This window comes from Strix aluco, chromosome Z, assembly GCF_031877795.1.
Source record: "Strix aluco isolate bStrAlu1 chromosome Z, bStrAlu1.hap1, whole genome shotgun sequence".
NCBI lineage: Eukaryota > Metazoa > Chordata > Aves > Strigiformes > Strigidae > Strix > Strix aluco.
The window spans coordinates 11,785,984-11,809,255 of NC_133971.1; the positions used below are offsets into that span (position 1 = coordinate 11,785,984).

Below are 23,272 nucleotides of genomic sequence, written 5' to 3' on the forward strand. Positions count from 1 at the left end.
CAGCCGCTCGCTCAGTACTCCCCCGTCCCAGTGGGATAGGGAGAAGAACTCAAAAAAAGAATAAAACTTCTTGAGTTAGGAACAGTTTAATAAATAAAAAAATAATTTAAAAATATCCTAACAGTAATGAAAAGGAATATAATAAAAGAGGGAGAAAGAAAATAAAACCCAAGAAAAGACAAGTGTTGCACGGTGCAGTTGCTCACCACCTACAGTTCAATGCCTGAGCAGTGATGTGCCCCCCTGCCCACTCCCCCCAGTTCATGTACCGAGCATGACACTCTATGGTACAGAATATCCCTTTGGTTAGTTCAGGTCACCTGTCCTGGCCGTGGTCCCTCCCAGCTTCTTGTGCACCTGCTTGCTGGCTGAACATGAGAAACTGAAACATCCTTAACTTAGGACAAACTCCACCTAGCAACAGCTAAAACATCAGTGTGTTACCAACATGATTCTCACACTAAATCCAAAACACAGCACTGTACCAGGAACTAGGAAGAAAATAAACTCTATCACAGCTGAAACCAGGACAATAGCTTTTGTTCATTCCTAGCGATAGGAAGGATCATTAGCTTTTTCAGCTTTTTCTGCTTACAAGGTAATTTTTAGTAAGGATTATAATTTAGATAAATGCCATATTAAAGATGTATACTTTAGGTTCCAGGAGGAATACACAAATGAAGAAGTCTGAGTAAATTAAAAGCAAAATTGAAAGCTGCGAACATTTGACTGTAATGTTAAGGATTTAGGGAAAATAAAAAGATAAAATTTTAAAATAAAGCTGATTATCATAAGGATATTAATTTCTTCATGTTTTCAAGTTTGACAGTCCAAGAAGTATAGGCCTTTCAGCATCCAGTTTCTCCATTAGAGATGTTATTTATGAAAACTCAACGGATATGGCAGTATTCTGTAAAACAGTATAGAAACCATGGGGAAAAAGAACTCAAATCCATGGAAAGTGTTATTACAGAATACATGACAAGCTACAATGCTAATGCTATAATTAATGATCTTAGTTTTCCTTATCAGCTTTGTACAACCTCTCATTTCTAGCAATTGGTAGTATAGGATGACTAGACTTCCAAAATGAAGTCTTTTACTTAGCAGATTACTATCTAGTCATCGGAAGCCCAGATCCATTGCAGTGTTGTTACTTGGAGGAGCTGTGTTATCTGAGATGTTATAAGAGTGTGAACAATGAAAAAATGTAAAAAATAATGATGTGTTGCTAGTTAAATATATATTTCACTTATTTTGTAGAAACTTTAATGAAAGACCTTGATGTAATAACAATTCCTAGTAAAGATGTTGTGATGGTACACGAACCAAAACAAAAGGTGGATTTAACAAGGTACCTAGAAAACCAAACTTTTCGTTTTGATTATGCCTTTGATGACACGGCTCCTAATGAAATGGTTTACAGGTATGTGTATATGCTTTATTTTTTTTTTAATGTTTTCTCTCATGTATCTCCTGTGTCAATACATGTGGGCTCACTTTGGTCATGGACTTTGTTCCTTTTCTCTCTGTTACTAGATAAGTATATGGCTACCTCAATTTTTTTTTTTGCCTGTTTACTTTTGTTTTAACATCCTGAATTCTTCACCTGCAATGTCATCTCCACCACCCTTGACCTTAGTCTTCCTCCAAGCCCTGCTGCTTTCCAGGCTCTAGTGTTTATTGCCTGCTTCCTCAGCTACTGAATATTTGAACAACTTCACGAGCTCTCCATTTGCCTCCGGGTTATTGTCTTACTAATTATTGTATGTGCGGCACCTGAGGAACCCGACTTATGGCTTCTGGTTTTCAGGAAACTTGGAAGAAAAGGACAGCCTAACCTCAAAGAGCTTGCAGTTTGAATATAAGATAATTAAGAGATGGAAACAAAGCAGGAGAGGGTGGGGAAATAGTACAAAGAAAGCAAGAGAGGTTATCTTGCTGTGTTGTTGAGATAACTGAGCTAGCTTGGCTGCTGGAAGCAATCTGGCTGCAATAACGTGGAGGAGCATGGAGCTAAGTTACCTTGCTCAAAATGCTGAATCTTTCTGATTTAAAACCAACAGCAACAAAGACACACATCCATTTTCAGCCCCAAGGTATTTCAATCTCCATTTTCTCCTTTATTCTTCTGTTTCACTTCCACTTCCAAAGCTGGAATAATTCACACAGCACTTTTAAAAACGTGTTTAGAAGTAGCTCTTTACCTTGTATAAGTCAATAAATGGAGTAGATACAGTGTCAGGCAAGGTTAGACACCATGACAAGTCATAATCTTGGTACACAGTCTAAATACTGTGAAGCTTTTTTCAGGGAGTATTGGTATTAGAAAATAATTTGATGAAGATAATGCTTCGAAAGTGCTTCCTGTAGCCTGAAGGAGTAGTGACAGAGAAATACCTGAATTCTTGTTTTTGATACCACTAGGAAGTGCAAGTTAGGATCGTGCCCTGATAGATGTTGGACGCCAACATCCTGTTGGTGGATAACAAAATTAATAGTAAAATAATTACTAAAAAGCCTTGAAAATTAAAATTTCTGTCTTATGCTTGATATAATTAGGAGGAGAAGTGTGACGAAAGGAAAATCTATAGGCTGTTAGTTTACGCTCACAAGACTTCTAAACAGCAAAGCTGTGCTCTTGGAGATTTCTGTCTCTAAAGACTGTCTACTGGTAGCATCTTGCCTTTCTTGATACTGAAGAGCTGCAGGAGAGCAATCTAGCTGGTGAAGTGTGCCTCTTGCAGTAGTTCTCCTCCCACTTAACAATCAGTTCTTCTAATCTCCCTCCTTCCTGTTACTGAGCTTTGTGAGTGTAGTGTTTAAATGTGAGGGGTATTTTTGGCATACAGTCTTGTCATATTTTTGTATTGAGTTTTCTGCAAACAATTTTTATTAGTTACATAATAGATTAATGGTAATACAGGAAAATCTTGAAAGATGATTGTACTTATACTGACATGGTAATTCTGTAGTCTGTGTAGCAGTACAGGCTTTCTCCTTCTCCCTTATATGGCACAGTACTGATTATTACTTGAAGGGCAATCTGCTTCAAGGCCAACTGCAACAGCAGAAGTAAGAGCAAGATGGCTATCGTCATCTGCTCTCACCAGAACTTCAGGGTCACTGTGGGGAAAAAAAACAGTGTGGCAAGTTACTCCAGTTTTCTCTAATATGCTAAAATGACTCACTGTGTTTCTATACTGAAAAATGTTCTTCAGTTTGAGGGAGAAAAGTACATCATCGTCATTATTATTATTGTTATTACTACTGCTATTATTAATACTATTATTATTATGCCTAAGCTGTATTTTAAGTATTTTTTAATCTGTGAGTCACAACATTGAGTTGCAAGTTTTTGTTAATATTAAAAAGCATGCACTGGTTTGAATGGGTGTGCCTTTTGAGTTTTAAAGGAGAATCAGAGTTTACATTTCTGAAAGATCAAGATTGCAAATAAAGGTTCTAGTAAAGTTGGACTGTTCTGGCATGGTACCATCTGGAGTTGTATAATGCTTTATGAAAACCTTTCTAGATACGTTTGTATTTTGCCTTACTTTAAAATAGATATATTAAATCCCTTTTTTATAAATCAGCAAAATAAGGCATTTCAAACTCAATTAAACAGAGATAATGCAGAGTGCTCCTTAGGTGGATGGACTTTGTGAAATTTTGTATTTTATATATAAAAAGAACAAACATCAAAATATGGGAATATCCTCTTGAGGACAAGGGAGGTATATGTTTAGAAACAACAAAAAGAAACACTAAGGCTTATCAGGAATTGTCTGGTATGTTTTTGATGAAAATTCATGATTCAGTTAAACTTAGATTTTTGCATAACCCTTGGTTGCTGAATGGCTCAGTCTTGCCTGTATTATTTTTGTAAGTGATCTTGTGTTTGTTTGAAAGTAGAATGAAAGAAAGTTGTAACACCTCCGTGTTTCTGTAAACAATTGTTCCTGTTTCTGTCACTTAAAGGTACTTTATGTGTAAACACCTGGAAAAAGTTTTGAAAGAGAGATTTTTGCAGAGAGTCTCTTACCTCCATTGGTAACCCTCCATTAATTTACCCTTAGCTTTTGGAGCTTTTAATGAAATAATGGTGACAAGCAGCTGCAGTAGGAACAATAACTATGTTTTTTAAAATAAAAATTAATTCTCTAAAATAGAAAAATGATACTTTGGATAATATTTTTTTAACACATCAAGTAATACTTCAGGGATAACTAGATACTTCTGTTCTGAAGAGCTTGGGTATCCATTTTCTTGAGCCTTTTTTCAGTGTATGTATGTTCTCAAAATACTAATGTGCAGTGAGTGTTGTTTTGGCCATTTGTCTTCTAAATTTAATCTTGGAAGCTGATTTGGGGAGGGGAAAAAAACCAAACCCAAAACTATAGCAGAATTTTAGTATTGGCAAAACCTAAGTATTTATCTGCTCCACTGCTCTACTTTGATGTCTTCTAATTCTGTGTTCTTTAGGGAGCTCCATGTACTAAGCTGTGCTTTTCCCATTAAAACAAGGAAATTTTTTTCTTAGGGTTTAAAGGACAATAATATTGCAAACTAAATGAAGGAGACTTTGTAGCTCTTATGTGATTGTTTGGATTGTTTTAATGCCTTAAAGCTGGTAGTCTCTTCAATTCAGCAATTAATGTAGAGATGTCCTTTGGCCTCTCAAAGTACAGGAGCAGTTTTGTCACTTCTGGCCTTAAAATTTATAGCAACCTTGTGGTAGTGGCAACTTAAAGTAGTTCAGTGTCTTAAGTACTGTTGTTTTTTGCATTTAAGGTTTACAGCTCGACCGTTAGTGGAGACCATATTTGAAAGGGGAATGGCCACTTGTTTTGCATATGGGCAAACAGGCAGTGGAAAAACCCATGTAAGTATTTCTTCTACATGTCAGCAATACACTTCTTATGTATGATACACTTACATAAGTTTTAATAAGGAACAAATACAAAAGTTACAGTTCTGTGATTTTTATTGTGTATTTTTGACGGTTTTTGTGTTTTTTTAAATTTAGACTATGGGTGGTGACTTTTCAGGAAAGAACCAGGATTGTTCTAAAGGAATATATGCACTTGCAGGTGAGACTTTATTGGTTTGTTGTCTTTTTGCAGACTAGTTGAGATCAATAAATTTTCTGCTCCCTGCCATACAAGCATCAGGGTCTACATATTTTGCATTACAGTGGAGCTTTGGTAACATCAAAAGTAGTTCCTAGATGTGTAGTCTTTGCATAGTAAAGTAAATGTATATATAGGTAACTTCAAAAAATGTAATAAACTTAATTAACCCTCTGTTATATTTATAATTTTGGGGTCTTTTGCATCTTTGGATGTAATGTGGCAGTTTAAACTGCAGTGTTTTAGACTTGGTTCACTGACCCTATCTGTTATACATGCAAAATACGAGAGATGCTGTAAAATAGACTGTTATGCATTAATGAGTCTTCATTAAATGCAGATACATAACGAGATTTCTTTTTATTATGGAAATGTGTTCACAGCTCGAGATGTCTTTTTAATGCTAAAGAAACCAAACTATAAGAAGTTAGAACTTCAAGTATATGCAACATTTTTTGAGATCTACAGTGGTAAGGTAAGTACCTGATCTTTCTCTGAGGAAGGGGGAATTTCTCTTTCACAAACAAGATTTTGAGCTTTGAGCTAGAAGAATTTTTTCCTCTTTGTACTAAAAGCTTTATTTCAAAGAATTCTTTACACTTCCCTTCCAATCCTGTTTTTCCATGGAATGCATTGCATATTTTGATATGGGATTTGAAACAAAACTATCTTTTAAAGCTCCTCTTTAACTGTTCTGTTTTCACCCCTTCCTTAAGGTTTTTGACTTGTTGAACAGGAAGACAAAATTAAGAGTGTTAGAAGATGGTAAACAGCAAGTCCAGGTGGTGGGACTACAGGAACGGGAAGTCAAATGTGTTGAAGATGTTCTTAAGCTTATTGAAATAGGCAACAGCTGCAGGTACCTCCCACAGCTTACAGCAGTTTTTCATTGTATATTAAAGAATCAGAACAAGATTTTTTGGGGGGGTCTTTTCATAGTGATGGCTTTTTAATAAGCAGTGGTTTTATTGACAATGTTGGTTGCAAGTAAGGAATCCACCTACCTTTTAAATAAAGATGTTTATAGTTTCTCTGTCTCCTAGAGAGAGATAACTGATTTTTCTACAGGATGTGAACTGCATGCATTATGTAAGCAGTTTACTGACTTAAATTCACATCATTTGTAATCTGGAATACTGCCAGATTCTTCAGCTCTGAAAGGCCTTGATATGTAGTGACAGAGGTTAAGCATAAAATTATTTTTTTTTTTAAGAATCCAGCTTCATTGTTTTTAAAATTAGCCTTGTGCATAGACTGCTGCCTGATCAGATAAAAATGCCATCAGCATTTTACATGTAATCTCTGATAATCTGAAGTCTTTGAAGATCTGATTATTCTTACTTTTAGAAGGGAGGTAAAATTTTACTAATCTTCCATTTCTCCTTGAAGACATGGAAAAAGAGGTACATCCAATTATTAGGGTTGTATCTCTAGTGTTCACAAGAATGTTAGATATGCTGTCAACACATGTATGAAAATGCAGGACTCTGCCCTGCAAAAACTAATGTTCTGAGGGTAGTGTGTTTAACATGTATAGTCCTTTGCCTGTTCATATGTTCTTCCCTTCTCTGCTTTTGTTTAAAGGACATCTGGCCAGACATCTGCAAATGCACACTCATCTCGAAGCCATGCAGTGTTTCAGATTATTCTCAGAAGGAAGGGGAAATTGCATGGTAAATTTTCTCTGATTGATTTGGCTGGCAATGAAAGAGGAGCAGACACTTCCAGCGCAGATAGGCAGACACGACTGGAAGGTGCGGAAATTAACAAGAGCCTTTTAGCACTCAAGGTAACTGAAATTTTTCCATTGTCTTTGAGGAGGTGGAAGCCTTCTACACACAATAGCAATGACTATTAAAATGAGTGTTTTTGCAGGCTTTGCTTGTCTACATTGTCTTCTGATGTGACAGGTAAAATAAGGTATTGATTTTTCCTCTAAATGCCTGAAGGAACACTTGGTAACTACCAAGTAGAAACATTGCAGAAACATTGTGCTATCAACTTGCATGAATTTAAAAAAACCAAAACAAATGTCAACAAAAAGTTCTCAGTGGTTGAATTTTTGAGGACTTCTCTGATATATATCTAAAATGGGAGGACAGATGACTGACTTTGGTACTCAAGGTCTGAAATACTAACTGGAAATACTCTTACTGATCTCAGTATTTTTTTGTTTTCTAATAAAAAATAAAATTACTTTTATGACATTTATTTACTGCTTTTAATTCAGTAAAGCAACACAACAGCAACATATACAGAAAGAACTAACAGTAAAAAGTTGGAATCCATTTTTGACTACTCTGTAGCAAATTGTCTGATACAGTCACTTTACAGTTTGTCGTCGTTTTGGTGAGGATAGAGGTAATTCTTCTTAGTAGTTAGAATAGTGCTGTGTTTTGGATTCAGTGTGGGATTTGTTATGAGAAGACTGTTGATAATACACTGATGTTTTCAGTTGTTGCTAAGAGATCAAGGACTTTCCAACTTCCCATGTCCTGCTGGTGTGCAGGTGTACAAGAATCTGGGAGGGAACAGAGCCAGAGCACCGGACCCAAATTGACAAATGGAATAATCCATGTCATACAACAATGTACTCAGAGGAGAGTGGGCCAGGAAGTTGGGGGTGGGGTCTCTTCTGGGATCTTCTCTCCTCCAGAACTGTTAGCCGGGAATGGCCTGGGCATCAGTAGGTGCGTGGTAAGCAATTGAATTGTGCATTGCTTGTTTGTGTATTCTATTATTACTATTATTACCATTATTATTTAAATTTTACTTCAGTTATTGAATTGTTTTCATCTCAACCTACGAGTCTCCTTACCTTTACCCCTCCAATCCTTTCTGCCACCCCCTGGGGCGGGGGAGGGTGAGCGAGCAGCTGAGGTGTGTTTGTCCGCCAGCCGGGTTTAAACCACGACACAGATTTTCATATATTAAGCCAGGACACATCAGGAGAGCTAAGAAATATTACTTAAATATTCATATGCCTTTTTTTTGTTTGTTTTATAACGCTCGGAAGGGATTCAGTCTAAACGGGAAAAGTAAGTTTTTGGTCTCAACTGGGCAAACTGTAGTTTTGAATGTCTCGGAACTTATCTCTGTTGTTGGTTAGTTTTGCTTGGGTTTACTACTCCACCAGCACTGTGGTTTTATATAAAGAATCTGAACCCCAAAATCACTGTGCTTACTTTTTCATTCTCTGTATAAACTTGAGAGGAGACTTTTATCTGTCTATAAGCAGATCTCACAAAACCCCACAAAATTGTAATTTACAATGCATCATTACAGAATTGTATGTCATGTTGAAAAATTGCAAGCAACAGTTCCAAAACTGTGGCCTGTTTTGATTTATCATCAAAGTAAATAATGCAGGCAACATTGTGTTGACATTATCGTTTGTTTCGAAATGTAACTGAATAAAGCTGGTTTGTTCTTGGGGTTTTTTTTTTTCCATATGCTTGTTGATTTTGTACTGCCTGGTGCCTTCAATGCAATCCTCATATGACATACTCAGTTCATTTTCATACAACTTGTCTTTTTAATTATAGTGAGAGGTTCTGCCTGCCGAACTAGTGGTTGTGATCTAAATTATATGGGTGTCCTGGTTTCAGCTGGGATAGAGTTAATTTTCTTCCTAGTAGCTGGTGTTTTGGATTTAGTGTGAGAATCATGTTGGTAACACACTGATGTTTTAGCTGTTGCTGTGTAGAGTTTGTCCTAAGTTAGGGATGTTTCAGTTTCCCATGCTTGGCCAGCAAGCAGGTGCACAAGAAGCTGGGAGGGTGCATGGCCAGGACAGGTGACCCAAACTAGTCAAAGGGGTATTCTATACCACAGAACATCATGCTCAGTATAGAAACTGGGGGGAGTGGACTGGGGGAAGTGGATCACTGCTCGAGCATCGGTCAGCAGGTGATGAGAAATTGCATTGTGCAACACTTGGGTTTTTGGGGGTTTTATATTCTCTCTCTTTCTTATTATATTCCTTTCATTGCAATTATTAATAGTAATAAAAATACAATAGTGTTATTATTGTATTTTATTTCATTTTAGTTATGGAGAAAGGGATGCCATTCAGAGGGACCTGGATGGGCTGGAGAGGTGGTCCCGTTCAAACCTCATAAAGGCTTCAACAAGGCCAAGTGCAAGGTCCTGCACCTGGGTCGGGGCAATCCCAAGCACAAATACAGGCTGAGTGATCCGTGGATTGAGAGCAGCCCTGTGGAGAAGGACTTGGGAGTAGTAGTGGATGGAAAACTGACTATGAGCCAGGAATGTGTACTCACAGCCCAGGAAGCCAACAGTATCCTGGGCTGCATCAAGAGAACTGTGGCCAGCAGGTCGAGGGAAGTGATTCTCCCCCTCCAATCCTCTCTTGTGAGACCCCACCTGCAGTGCTGTGTCCAGCTCTGGGGCCCCCAGCACAAGAAGGACATGGACCTGCTCAAGTGGGTCCAGAGGAGGCCACGAAGATGATGGTGGGGCTGGAGCACCTCCCCTATGAGGACAGGCTGAGAGAGTTGGGGTTGTTCAGCCTGGGGAAGAGAAGGCTCCAGGGAGACCTTAGAGCGGCCTTCCAGTACTTAAAGGGGGCTACAGGCAAGATGGGGAGGGACTCTTGATCAGGGAGTGTAGGGATAGGACAAGGGGTAATGGTTTTAAACTGACAGAGGGCAGATTCAGATATAGATAGATACAGATTCTTTCCTGTGAGGGTGGTGAGACACAGGAATAACTTGCCCAGAGAAGCTGTGGCTGCCCCCTCCCTGGAAGTGTCCAAGGCCAGGTTGGACGGGGCTTTGAGCAACCTGGTCTAGTGGAAGGTGTCCCTGCCCATGGCAGGGGGGTTGGAACTAGATGATCTTTAAGGTCCCTTCCAGCTCAAACCATTCTATGGTTCTATGATTAAACTGTTCTTATCTCAACCCAGAGATTTTACTTTTTTCCAGTTCTTCTCCCCATTCTACTGGGAGGGGGTAGGAGTGAGCAAGCAGCTGTGTGGTGCTTAGCTGCTCTTTGGGATTAAGCCACGCAGTGGGGAAGGGGAAATAAAAATAGGTGTAGGTCTTGCAGAGGTGTAAACAGCAGTACAAGAAGCTACAAGTTTCTCAATGATATGTTAGTTTTCCATTTTTCATTTATGCCCAAAAACATTACACAGCTTTTTCCATTTGTATTCAAGACCCTTGAAATTATTGTCAAGTTCAAATTAAACTCATATGTTTAGAGGACTGGTCTTCGGTGATAATCCAAGATTTGCTAATTGCATCTGTATATCAGTTCTGTCTGAACCCGTTCAGATTTTTGGTACAGGAAGTTATTTCTGTAATGTCTCTACATGGAAGTAGTGTTGTCATTTCATTACCTTGTTTTCTGAGCTGTGATGAAAAGCAAAAGTAGTTAAAAACTACATTAACTTAGAACCTGGCAGTGTCCTCCTATTTTTACTTAAGGAGATAATCCAATTCTAATTTTTCAGGAGTAAGCAAACTAAGAATCGTTATAGTAACTTAAAATATCTTAATTAAACTTGGTTGCCATATCAGTAATTGAACATACACATTTGTTACTGTTTTTAGTTTCTAATGTCACTTGCTGAAAACCTCTTGCCCCTCTTCCTGTCTAATCTGTTTTTCTCCTTATGTAAGTATAGTATTAATGTACAAATTCAAAAAATTCAAGGAATGCACTGCCTTGCTTACGTATAAGTATTGAGTCCTTTTTAGCATTTGCATGTGAAATTCACATTCAATAAGCTTCAGTCTTTCTGTTTATCTGAGTTGTGTCCATTCTATAAAAGTCACCTGGTAAGTTTTGTAAATAATCACTTTAGTTAAGGCCAACTTGCCCTTGTGTTTTTTCTGTTCTGTATTATGGCAGTCTTATGCTGAACTCAGTTTTAGTTCTGGTTTACGGTGTCTCACAGTTGCAGTGATTTCTTGGATTATCATCCCACATTTTCTATCCTGGCTTTTGGAAGAAGCTGTTTCTAGGAAATTTCGAAAGGCCACAAGGATATGGCTGCAGCTGTAGGATTAGCTGAACTACTGCAGAACCATTCATGTAACACAAAAGCCATTCCATCTGTTAGTGGTGCTAAAAGCAAAGCTCTAATGTGAAAAGCTTTTGAAGTATGGTTGTTTGAAGAATTTCTGTGTGTAGATGTGTTAAAACTGTACCCAAGGAAGCCATGAATCTGAAGAGGTGCCTGTACACAAAGTATTAAGGCAAAGCCAGAAACTGGAATTAATGATCAAAATATGACGACGACAATGACAACACCACATAAATTTAAATTTAAACTTCCTTTGTGTAAGAAGTAATTTATTAGCTGAGCTTAGAGCTCCAAGTTGGCAGAAGTGATGTCAGATTAGTGTGATCTTGGTTTGCACTGTTGTGCTTAGTTGCTGCTGAAACTTCTGTAATAATTTCATAATATTTACATCTGTACAGCATTTCTCACTGGAACTCTCCAACCAATTGCAAATATTAGTTTAGCCCCATACCCTTGTGAGTGAAAGAGGAGACCTTTTCCCTGTTTCTCCACGTGAAGAATATTTTAAAACAGGGAATGACTTACATTTTCAAGTGTCTTCCAATACTGAGTCCATCAATAGAGAGCTATGATTCCTAGGTTTGTGACCTCCAAGTGGAAGCTTTCAGAAAGTTTGTTTTCTTCTGAGCTGTAAAGAATGTCAGTGGTAGAGCCAGAATCAAGGCTACTGCTTTTAACTGATAGAGTTAACATGTGTCCCTGTCCCCGCTGCTTCTGCTGGCGGAGGTTATAGATCATTCAGGCTTTTGCACCTGATAATCAGAAATAATTGCTAGTCTGGACATAACACATCAACACTGATTTTTTTTGTTTGTTTGTTTTGTTGTTGTTATTGGATACAACAGATGTAAACATTTTGGATGAGATTCAGAAGGTTTTTAGGCTCCTAAATCCTTTTTAAGTTCTTACCTCTCAACTGAATTTAATGAGAGGTAAAAGCCTAACACTTCTCAAATCCAAACTTTAATGGTAAATTTTAATGATATTTTAGGGGACAGCAGCATAACTAAGGCATGTATTTTCTGGTTTTGAATTGCATTTATATTATATTTATTCAACCCATGTTAAAGAAAAATGCAGAAACCTGTTTGTTCTTTCAGGAGTGCATTAGAGCCTTAGGCCGAAATAAACCTCATACACCCTTCAGAGCAAGTAAACTTACTCAGGTGCTAAGAGATTCATTCATAGGAGAAAACTCCCGTACCTGTATGGTAAGTTGGTTTGGTTAACTGTTTGTTGTAACAATTACGAGAAGAAAAGACACTGGGAATTTAGGCTTTTATGTTTAAAACTAGTCGCTTGCTACTGGCAGTGTGTTGGACTTAAGTTTATCCACTACCTGACACTGTATGTGGAGTGAGAGTTTCAGCAGAGATATTTCAATTAACTTGCTCCCTTCTCAGTTTTTACTGGCCTTTCTTATTCTAGTTTTCTAGCTAGGCACCTAACTAGAAACACTCTAGCTTGAGAAGTTTGTTTGTTTGTTTTTAATAATGTCTTAATTATATGAGAGTATTGCTTGTTGGCTAAGAATTTTGGAAAAGGTGGTGTAGACTGGAAGTACAGTGATGAGTTACAATCTCAAAATCACAAAGACAAATTTAAAGTTGGTATCAAAGGCATCAGAATATTCTCTAGGCTGTTGAGGAGGGAAGTAGTTGGGATAGATAAGATGAATAGTTGTACAAATGTGCATTTGCATCAGTCTGAAAAACAGAACTCTTCTGTCAAATGGTGAAAAAGACAGATAAAAGCACTGATGTCCAGTCATTTTATTTGTGCATCCTTAACATTTCTCTGTATAGAAACGCAGACTCTCTGCAGTAGACACTGATTACTAGGCTTGTTTGTGTTGGTTACTTTTCACAGACTCTTTGGTATTATTTATTTTAGAGGCCAGAGAAGTCTGCAGACCACAACATGAAACCTATGGTGTTAGGACAGCCTAGTCTTCCCTTTAGTTGTTAGGTATGGTTCTGATTTGAAAATGGTGGTGAAATAGTATATTTTTATTGATCTTTTTATTTTATTTAGCTTTCTGATGAAGAGACAGGGTTGTTTTCTTTCCCACTGAGACTTACCTGATCTAGTTGAAGATGTTCATGCTCACTGCAGGGGTGTTGGACTAGGTGACCTTTAAAGGTCCCTTCCAACCCAAACTATTCTGTGATTCTGTAACTTCATAAATCTTATGCAGGATCAAAAACCTAAATTGTGCATCTCTAGCTAGTGTATCCACACTGCTGAAGGAAGTTTGAAAAGTTAGCCTCTTGGAAATTAACTCTCTGTACATAGAATATTGTGAATATTTCATGAAGTTCTCGCCATCGCCCTTACCTCCTTGAAGTGCTAACAAGCTGTCTTTGTTTTGGTGAAGCTTTTTTATTTAATTTTTACTCTTCTCATAGAGTTGTAACATTTTTTAGCTTTTAAATGTATGAGAATGCCATAATAAGTTAGTTATCACGTATTGTTTACAGATAACTTCTAATTGAGAAAAAAAAATCTTTTCTTAGGAAAATAGTTAAACACATGCTTATCTTTAATATTATTAAGTACAGTTTTGGACTGTGACCAAAATAGATCTCTCAAATCAGTATACAGTCTGCTTGAACAGAGAACAGCCTACAAAAATATATATGAAAAAAACTCCCAGGTAATTGTTTGCAGGCTACATTAGATTTACTTTCTACTGAGGTGCATATTTCCCTTTTCAAGAAGTCTTTATTTTCTATAGTTTTGCATTTACATACGGTGTTACCAAGACAGTAAGATGGGGGAAATTGACTGAATTTCTATGAATTCTTAATGTTCCAGGTGTGGTTAAAAAAATTAAATTGAAGTTTGCACTTGACATCTGTTTCCTTGAGATGTCATTGTATAAGGACAGCTGTACATAGTAGACAGTTTTTGTGGAAGATCTCAAATGAAGCTGGAGATGAAAAAAAATTAAAGTTAATTTGAATTCATCTACCCTTTCGTCTGTACAAAGTGATTTATTAATGTGTGGCTTGTTTTTTTCTAGATCGCTACAATTTCTCCAGGGATGGCATCATGTGAAAACACTCTAAATACACTGAGATACGCAAATAGGTATGGAAAATATTATTGCTTATAGCCATACCAGCTGTTGATCACTGACGTTTGCCAGTGTTGTTCCATGATGTATAATTACTTGAGCTAACTGAATAATTTTATCATACTTGCATTTCTCAATAAGATGAAAACCAAATTACTGATCCGGGCTCACATTTAATGTAAATTGTCACTTTTTACAACTGTTACAATAGAATCTACATTTAAGCCATTATCCAGAGATGTATAATATGGATTGTGAGGAATGTGGGAGATGCCACTTAGTTTTGCCCCTGCGCTGGAGGCACCATCTCTTGCATTTGGGGTAGTCAGTATTTGTGGTGATTCCCTGGGGTGTTAGCTGTAATACCTTTCTGCAATATGATTCCCCCCCCCCCCATCCCTTGGTGGAATTGCATGCAGTTGCCAGTCTGTTTCACACATATATATGAAATTTTTTTACTTCCCAACTTCAGGCCAATATCTGAGATCCCTAAGTAAAGAGTCAGTTAATCCAACAGTGACTTTATGATCAGTATAGAGAAATTAGCACCTCCAGAGGTTGATGCAGCACCTCTGAGACCTGTACTGCTCTCTGAAAGTGTTTGTCTCTCTTCAGTGAGTGTGAAAGGAGCCTTCTGCTTCTGCAGTTCTGCTTCTGCAGTTCTGCTTCTGCAGTTCTGCTTCTGCAGTTCTGCTTCTGCAGTTCTGCTTCTGCAGTTCTGCTTCTGCAGTTCTGCTTCTGCAGTTCTGCTTCTGCAGTTCTGCTTCTGCAGTTCTGCTTCGTTTAATGTCTTTGGAGACGGGATCATTGGATCCTGCCTGTCCCTGCAGTCAGATCTGTGACTCAGAGAACCCTCTACACTTTGCTGCAGAGAACAAAGGAGGCAGACACGCCTCTGGGCCATCAGAAACCTTAGTTTTGCCAGAAGAGGCTACCATCTAGTGGTCTGCTTGCCCCAGTGAAAGAAAGATAGGGCAGAACCGTGTCTGCTCCTGCTTGGCTGGGCACTCCGGCCAGTCACTAATTGGGCACAAAGGACTGCAAGGAAGGCTTACCGCCCACTCCTCTTGATATCCATATGTCTCTGTGTCTGGATCAAGGGAGCTAGTAGCATATCTGCCTGTCTTGGACCAGTCTGTGTGATTTCCTTCCTGGTAAGAAGGAGGCATCTACTCCCATGCTTACAGTAGCATAACGAATGATCTTGCACGTTCATCAAGACTCGTTAGGTCTTTTACCCCTTATATAGAATATGCGTTGCTGAAGTCACTCCAGAAAAAGACACTATGAAACTAATTAAACAACTATTTCTAGTATACTAAATAGTTGGACTGAAACCGTTTCTTCCCCTTGGTGTTAAATTTGTATGTTGTTGATGGAGTAAATGCCTGTCACTGTAAAGATGCTTTGTGTGTTTTGTGTAGTATTTTAGTTTTTTCTAGCAACAGATCATTTTCACAGTACAATTAGTTTCCAGGTGCTGGACACCTGCATGCGTGCAGTGTAGGACAGGGGGAAGAACAGAATTTAACATTTTGTAGCTGTAGTGGTTTGATATTTTAAAAGAAGCCATTTAGTGGAATTTTGAATGTAGACCAAATTTCATTAACTGCATGAACTGAAATCTGGAATTACTCTTCTGAAAACACTGCTATTACAGACCCCTGCAAATTAGCAGCACTGGTTGTATTCAGTCTTGTTAGTGATCTGTAACTGTTTGCAGAAGGTTTAAATATGTTGGCACACTTATGTTTTAATATAAAAATAATTTTATAGTTAAACTATTAAAGAAGTTCACTAAACAAAAAGTTGTCATTTTAACCGTGTTTATGAAAACATTTTCTTTTAATTTGCTGCTGTATTTTGCTGCTGCAGAGTAAAGGAATTTGGAATTAGTCCTTCGGACATTCCCTTCTCACAGGGTAGTGGCAGTCGCTCTGATCTCTCTCCTTCCTATGAGTATGACGACTTTTCTCCTTCAATCACCAGGTCTACTTCATTCTATACATGGAATCTTTATTTTTAAGTTTTCTTTTTGGCTATGTAATTTTACAGACCAACCTTTCATTAGTCCCCTTGCCTTGAGTCACACATAGTTTGTTTTTATTTTGTTTGGCAGGTGATGGTTCTGCATGATCTGCAATCATCTTCCCAGTATTCTGTTCACCCTCCTTAAATATCCACACTCCGTATCCAGGCTTGCTAGTTTCCTTCATACATTTTTTTTAAAAATGGTGATGTCACCTTTGTACATTTAGTGGACCAAATCTGACAAGTCTGTGTTTAGGGTCATTTGAATATCTCTAATTAAAAAAGAAACAATTTTCATCACTCTGAAGATAATGAAAAACAGTTTCCTTTGTAGTAAATAAGTGCTACTTGAAGAAACATTTTTCCCTTTAAAAAATGAAGAATATGTTCTAAAACTTGCTATACTTGCAGACTTGGGTGTGTCTGTTTCATAAACTTGCTTTTAAATGGGCTTTTTTTTTTTTTTGACAGAAGCATTATCAATCTTTTAAACTATTTGCATGCTGCAACAGCTTAACATTTTAATAAGATATTTTCACCTTTGAAATTAACTTAATTAAAGGATCTATTAATTCTCTGAGATACTTGGTTGCAAATTATTATTTTCTACAGAATGGAGGATTTGCTTATAGCAGCTAATGGGGTACTGATTGGCTAACTTCTTTAAAGCACAATTGAGTGCACAGAAAAAGAAAGATGGTCAGATTTAGGGTGCAGAGTGAACTTTTCTCTCAAATACTACTCATTGTTAAGGAGTTGATATTGAGCGTTTGGAGATTTTTGCCCTCATAACTGTTAATTAGTAAGATTTCAATCAGAAAATGTTTCTTGCTAGAAGATGGACTGTGATCCACCTGCAAGTAGTTGAAATTCAATGGTCCATGCTTTTTAGGAGTTGGACTAACATCTTTTTGCCACTGAAAGTACATTAAATTTTTGAAGCTGACATTATCATCTTTATTAAATGAATTAATTGCATATAAATCCATGGAGCTTTATTTTTGGTTGTGACTCTTTTGCACAGGAGTCTACTGATTTGCAAATGACATATTTTCTGCTTGTAGGGTGAAGGAGCTGACGGTCGATCCTAGTGCTGCAGGAGATATCCGTCCCATTGTACACCATGCTTCCAATCAGATAGATGATCTGGAGACACAGTGGGGTGTGGGGAGCTCTCCTCAGAGAGATGATCTCAAACTGCTTTGTGAACAAAACGTGAGTGTTTTATAGCATTACATGGAAAGAGTTGATGATAAATACAGTGGCAGAACAAATCCAGAGTAATGTATATTTATAGCCTGTTAGCAAGATCATTAAGTAAATACAGCATGCCTCTTCATTTTTTCACTTCGTGGTATTGTGTTCGTTTCCATAAAAAAAAAAAAACAAAACCAAAAACATTTCTTGAAGGGTTGAGAGGAGAATGTTTTACTTGTCTTTTATCTTCCTTACTGATTAGGGCTTTTAATGTCTAGGCAGGGTCTGCTCTAGGCTCTGGCTTTCTTTAGTGTGCATTTTTTTCCAGTATCGCTTTGTGTATTTTTAGGCAGTTAGAAGTATCCTGGGACACTCATCTGTTTTACTTAACACTCTTGTGCTATTGAGCATTATTTTCCCTGCATGCAACACCCATTTCAAGTGAGTTTGCCTTCCTTTGCATTTAGAAATATGGCTTCCCATCGTTCCTCTTCCCAACATCCTGATTCTCATGGGGTGGAACCCCAGTGCATTGTTTGGGAGAGAGCCACATCATGTTCCCAGCATGTCTCCCTGGGCTGCAGGAGTGGGGAGCTGAGAGACATCTTCTAAAGGGCATTTTCCCCTCATTGCTTATTTTTGGCTCTAGTCCTGGTTCCTCAAATGTACAACAGGGATTGAAACTGGATTTGTGAAAATGCTGATGAAAGACAAGAGAAGACTCCTTACTATCCTAACTTATTTTTTGCAAGACTGGCTGCCTTCTCAGACACCTCTTCATGGTGGCTGCTGTATTTCTCACCTGAGTGACTCCAGTACTATTTTATAAGAATATGCTAGTGATTCCTAGAGCTTCCACTGGACAGTTCTTCCAGCCAGATATCCTTTTGTATCATATTTTTTTATTGTTCATGTGAAATTAAATTAAGCTTTACAGTACATTTTTAAGAAGATTTCAAAGGCATTGTATAAGGAACTATACTGTCTTGCTAAAACATTAATTGCAGCCTACCTAGTGCTTTTGATTGTTAACTATTCATTTCTAAAGAAGCCCTATTTGCCCCAGTTTGTAAATCCATGCTGTGCATTCTTCCAATGTATTAATTGCTATGTACATTTTAGATTTCTCACTTTACTTTTATTCCACTTTTTTCCAAAGGTTTAATTTCATTTTGGTTTCCTGAAATCTATTGAATGTAACTGCTGTTGTCTTTTTTTGAAAATAGTTGTCTGTCTATTGTGATATGCACAACAAAAAGCCCTGACAGAAAACCAGAGTTTTCTGTAGGCATTCAAACCTGCTGGAAATTAGCATTCTTCCCTTGTGACTTCCTCTTCCCACTATTTTAACTTTTTTTTTTTTTTTTAATGTGGAATATTCCATTTTCCAGTATTCACTAGGATTAGAGGCTGGAAATTTTTAGTGAATATGAATTAAATTTAACTCTGTGAAGTTTTTGAATTTATTGCCCTCTCCACTCATTTCTGGAGATTTTCTTCTTAGAAGTACTAAATTCTATTTTTGACAGGTTCTGCCTTATGCATATTTCTTTTTGTGTTCTGTGATGAGATGGATCACATTCAATATATTTTCTGTAGCCACAGTTCTTTCCAGACTAACAAGTGTAACTATTGTTTTTAGGAAGAGGAAGTTTCTCCGCAGTTGTTTACTTTCCATGAAGCTGTGTCACAAATGGTAGAAATGGAAGAGCAAGTAGTAGAAGGCCACAGGGCTGTCTTCCAGGTAAAAGATGGAGCTCTACTTTGTTTTATCCTAATCTAGGAATTCAGGTTTTCCCAATGAAAGTGCATGTTGAAGATGCAGGATATGATTGGTCATTCTGCTGTTGTTGGAGATTTCTAAATTGGTTTTTTATGCAAAGCCTATTGTAGCAAACAAATAGGGACAGACCCCATAACCACTAATCTTTGTCCCCATGATGAAAGAGAAGCATATTGTGATATCATCCCAGGCATTTAGTAAAATTTTCCTTCTCAACAAACATTACTAAATAGACAGTGTTCATTCTAAGAAGAGTAGTTGTTCTCTTACTATTCTTACTGTATTTTCTGTTGTATTCCTTTTCCAGCATTAGTGGTTTTTTTCTAGTTGTAGGGAGTTTGTTCAGATGGGTCTTGAAATTTTCAATTTCACTGTCTAACCTATACCAATATACCTACGTCAGAGCTGGCAATTAATAGTAACGTCTTTATCAGCACCGTTTCTGTTTGGTCACCTCCCTCTAAGGTACTGCAGTACTCCTTCCAAGTATCTCATCAGAGTACCCTTTTGTGACATCTCCCTCTGAGATACCAAGATCCAGAAGAGACACATATATTTCTAACTGCCTGTTTACTTCCTTTATACAGATACATAAAGGTTTTCAATTGCTATTAGTCAGGGTCTTTGACAGTTATTGCTGGTCAGTGCCATGGAGCCTTCTACATTCATGAAATAAATTGTAGTAATTAGTATGAGTTACTAGTTTTCAGATGGAAATGTGAGTTGCTTCTGTTCATAACCTCCAGGCAGGCTGTCTGTTTGGCACATCTGCTGGAAGAGAACAGCAGAGCGTTAAACCTCTAGGGAGTACACACATCTCCTCAATTTAGGTATTTATCTTATGGAACACTGATGTGTGTTTGTAATACAGTAGGATGCTAAATAACACATTTTACAACAGATGTATAGAGATTCAGTTCTTATGAAAAACATTAGCCCTGAAGTAAAACATGCAGAAGTGTAGTCATATGCTATACGCCATAGCTATGTCCTAATGCTTGCAACTTCTGGAGAGACAAGCTGCATTAGTTTAATCTGTTACTGCCTCTGTGTGTCTGTCTGGCCTTCTGCTGGAGATTACTGCTCCTCCCAGCAGTCACTAGAAGGAAATGTGGCTGAGCCTCAGCTCCCTTCATTTGCAGCACGGCTTATTAGCCGTGGGTGAAGGTGGGCTGCACCAGTACAAAATCTACCAGCTGTACCAGGCAGAAGTTGTCTTCTATCAGCTCTCTCCTGGAACCTGCTGATACAAAACATCCTTTCCTAACAAAAATGTCTGAAATAGATCAAGAGAATGAATCGTGCTCTAGAGGATTGGTCTTCCTTTGTGTCTTGGATGTACAAGTTTATATAGAATCACAGAATCATCTAGGTTGGAAAAGACCTAGAAGATCACCTAGTCCAACCGTTAACCAAGCACTGACAGATCCCAGCTACACCATATCCCTAAGCACTATGTCAACCCGACTCTTAAACATGTCCAGGGATGGGGACTCCACCACCTCCCTGGGCAGCCCATTCCAACGCCTAACAACCCATTCTGTAAAGAAATGCTTCCTAATATCCAGTCTAAACCTTCCCTGGTGCAACTTGAGGCCATTCCCTCTTCTCTTATCGCCCATTACTTGGTTAAAGAGACTCATCCCCAGCTCTCTGCAACCTCCTTTCAGGTAGTTGTAGAGGGCGATGAGGTCTCCCCTCAGCCTCCTCTTCTCCAGACTAAACAACCCCAGTTCCCTCAGCCGCTCCTCGTACGACCTGTGCTCCAGACCCTTCACCAGCTTCGTTGCCCTTCTCTGGACACGCTCGAGTAATTCAATGGCGTTTTTGTAGTGAGGGGCCCAAAACTGAACACAGTCATTGAGGTGTGGCCTCACCAGTGCCAAGTACAGGGGTAAGATCCCTTCCCTGTCCCTGCTGGCCACGCTATTTCTGATACAAGCCAGGATGCCATTGGCCTTCTTGGCCACCTGGGCACACTGCTGGCTCCTGTTCAGCTGGCTGTCAATCAACACCCCCAGGAATAGTAGATGTGATTAACCCTATCCCAGTGTGAGCTCCATCTGTCCTGACCAAACCCCCCATACATGGGGTTTGAACTATATTTTCAATATTACTTGGGCTACTGAACACAGAGGGAAAGACTTAATTTTAGTACTTCAGGCCCAGCATGCCTAGAACTGTCAGCTGCTTTCCTTTTCTAAATCAAAGCATTTCCAATGGGATCAGTTCTCCTGATCACAGCTTCGCATGGTTCTGTAAGCTTTATGCTTTGGTTGCATTCTTCTTTGCTGCAAGATTTTTTTTTTCCTCTTTGTTTTTGGTAATTGGAGTGCAAAGATGCCTAAAAGGCTGCTTTAACCAACCTTTACTGTACTCTTATCTATCTGAGGAGTTAGCTCATGCAATAGTGAGCTTAAAATAGCTCTTCTTTTACACAGCTTCTCTCAAAACTGGTTTTCATTATGGACAGAATTATATTGGCTCCTTGACTGTACTAATGACGCTATGATTATAGTCAGTGGCAACCAGCCCATGCTTAAAATTTAAGCCTAACTTCAAAGTTTGATACTCGCCTAGGGGGACATAACTGTGAGATAAAATTCTGTTTTCTGAGTTTCGTAGCTTTACAACCACCTAATGTTCTGAACTTGAAGAGAACTGGGGTAGCTGGAGTTTACCTGTTGCTGGTATGACCACTGGAATTAAGAAACAATGTAGACAACATACAATTTTGCTGACTTAGGAATAAGGTTTCATTTTAGGATTGCAATGTTATATTGAGGTGATAAGACAGTAAAAGTGTGGTCATCTTGAGAAAAGGTCAAATTCAGCTCTTTGTCTTGAAACTTTGCTAATGTATTTATTTGGTTTTTTTTAACTTCTACCTAGGAAACTATTAGATGGCTGGAAGATGAGAAAGCTCTTATTGAGATGACAGAAGAAGTAGACTATGATGTGGATTCTTACGCTACCCAACTTGAAGCAATTCTAGAGCAAAAACTTGACATTCTGACTGAACTTAGAGGTAGATTGCTTTTAATCACTTTTGTATGCATTATTAGCAGTGTGTTTTCCTATGTCATGGAGACTTGCTGTAATAATGGGGAGAAAAAAAGATTGTGGTTATGTTCTAGGGTCTTATTTTCCCTTATGCTGCCCTGCAATGTCCTGTGAAGGGAACATTTATTCTGCTGCCTAAGAACAAGTTCACATCTGTGCTCAGTTTAACCTAGTTTACAGGAAGAACCTCTTCTTTACCGCCAGGAAGCATAAACTCTATCCTGCAATTTTCTTTTTGTTTTCCTTTGCTCTGAAACAATAAAGGAGGGAAAAAGAAAATCTAAAGAATCTATACAAAAAAAGAAGACAATGCAATGAGGAGAAAGTAACAGGACCTCTGAGTTCCTGCTTTGTTGCATTCTGTAGTGTAGCAGGGAGCCTACTGCTATTTTTGACTGTGCTTAAGAGTGGCATTGAGCTCTGAGTAGCTTGGTTGGTAGCTTAGTTTTTTCTTCAGCAGCCTTTCTGTCTGAATTTTGTCAGCCTCTCTTTGTTGAAAAACAAACTGCAGATAATTCTTAGTGGCCAAATTTGACTCCTCCACCTCTCTAGTAAAATCAGTGTCAGCTTGGTACTGCATGGAGATGAATTTTTCATTTTAGTAACTATTTGGACTCCAGGCGGACATGCTATACTGGTAAAAATTCAAGTGTGGGGTTGGGGGCTGAGGGGTGGGGTGTTTTTCATCTGTGTTGGAAGATTCTTAAGATAAAATCTTACTTTTTATTGTCTATGTACCTGCTGTAAGTTAGAATACATTAAGTAAATCAGATGTGGCCTGCTTGCCTTGTAAACATGCATGGCACCAGTATATTTTAGCAAAGAATTGAAGGTACATTCCTTTGCTTTTTATGAATGATGGCTTCCTCTTCAGAACAATACAATCTGAGACACCAGCAATGAAAAAACACATTTTAGGTGAAACCCGGTTCTTT

The 23,272-nt window shown here is 38.2% G+C and overlaps 1 protein-coding gene across 5 annotated transcripts in view; it reads left to right on the top strand.

Annotated features, from left to right (window-relative positions):
* Nucleotides 1–23,272, top strand: part of KIF2A (kinesin family member 2A) — a 58,396-nt gene that overhangs the window by 32,505 nt on the left and 2,619 nt on the right. For 2 of the 5 annotated variants that reach the window (XM_074813768.1, XM_074813770.1), the window contains exons 9-20: nt 1,264–1,426; nt 4,795–4,885; nt 5,030–5,093; nt 5,516–5,607; nt 5,849–5,991; nt 6,717–6,921; nt 12,285–12,395; nt 14,210–14,277; nt 16,139–16,252; nt 17,359–17,509; nt 19,134–19,235; nt 22,167–22,302. In XM_074813768.1, the coding sequence (XP_074669869.1) occupies nt 1,264–1,426; nt 4,795–4,885; nt 5,030–5,093; nt 5,516–5,607; nt 5,849–5,991; nt 6,717–6,921; nt 12,285–12,395; nt 14,210–14,277; nt 16,139–16,252; nt 17,359–17,509; nt 19,134–19,235; nt 22,167–22,302 (1,440 nt within the window). The remainder of the gene's footprint in view (nt 1–1,263; nt 1,427–4,794; nt 4,886–5,029; nt 5,094–5,515; nt 5,608–5,848; nt 5,992–6,716; nt 6,922–12,284; nt 12,396–14,209; nt 14,278–16,138; nt 16,253–17,358; nt 17,510–19,133; nt 19,236–22,166; nt 22,303–23,272) is intronic. The other 3 variants (XM_074813771.1, XM_074813772.1, XM_074813769.1) reach the window with 2 other exon arrangements.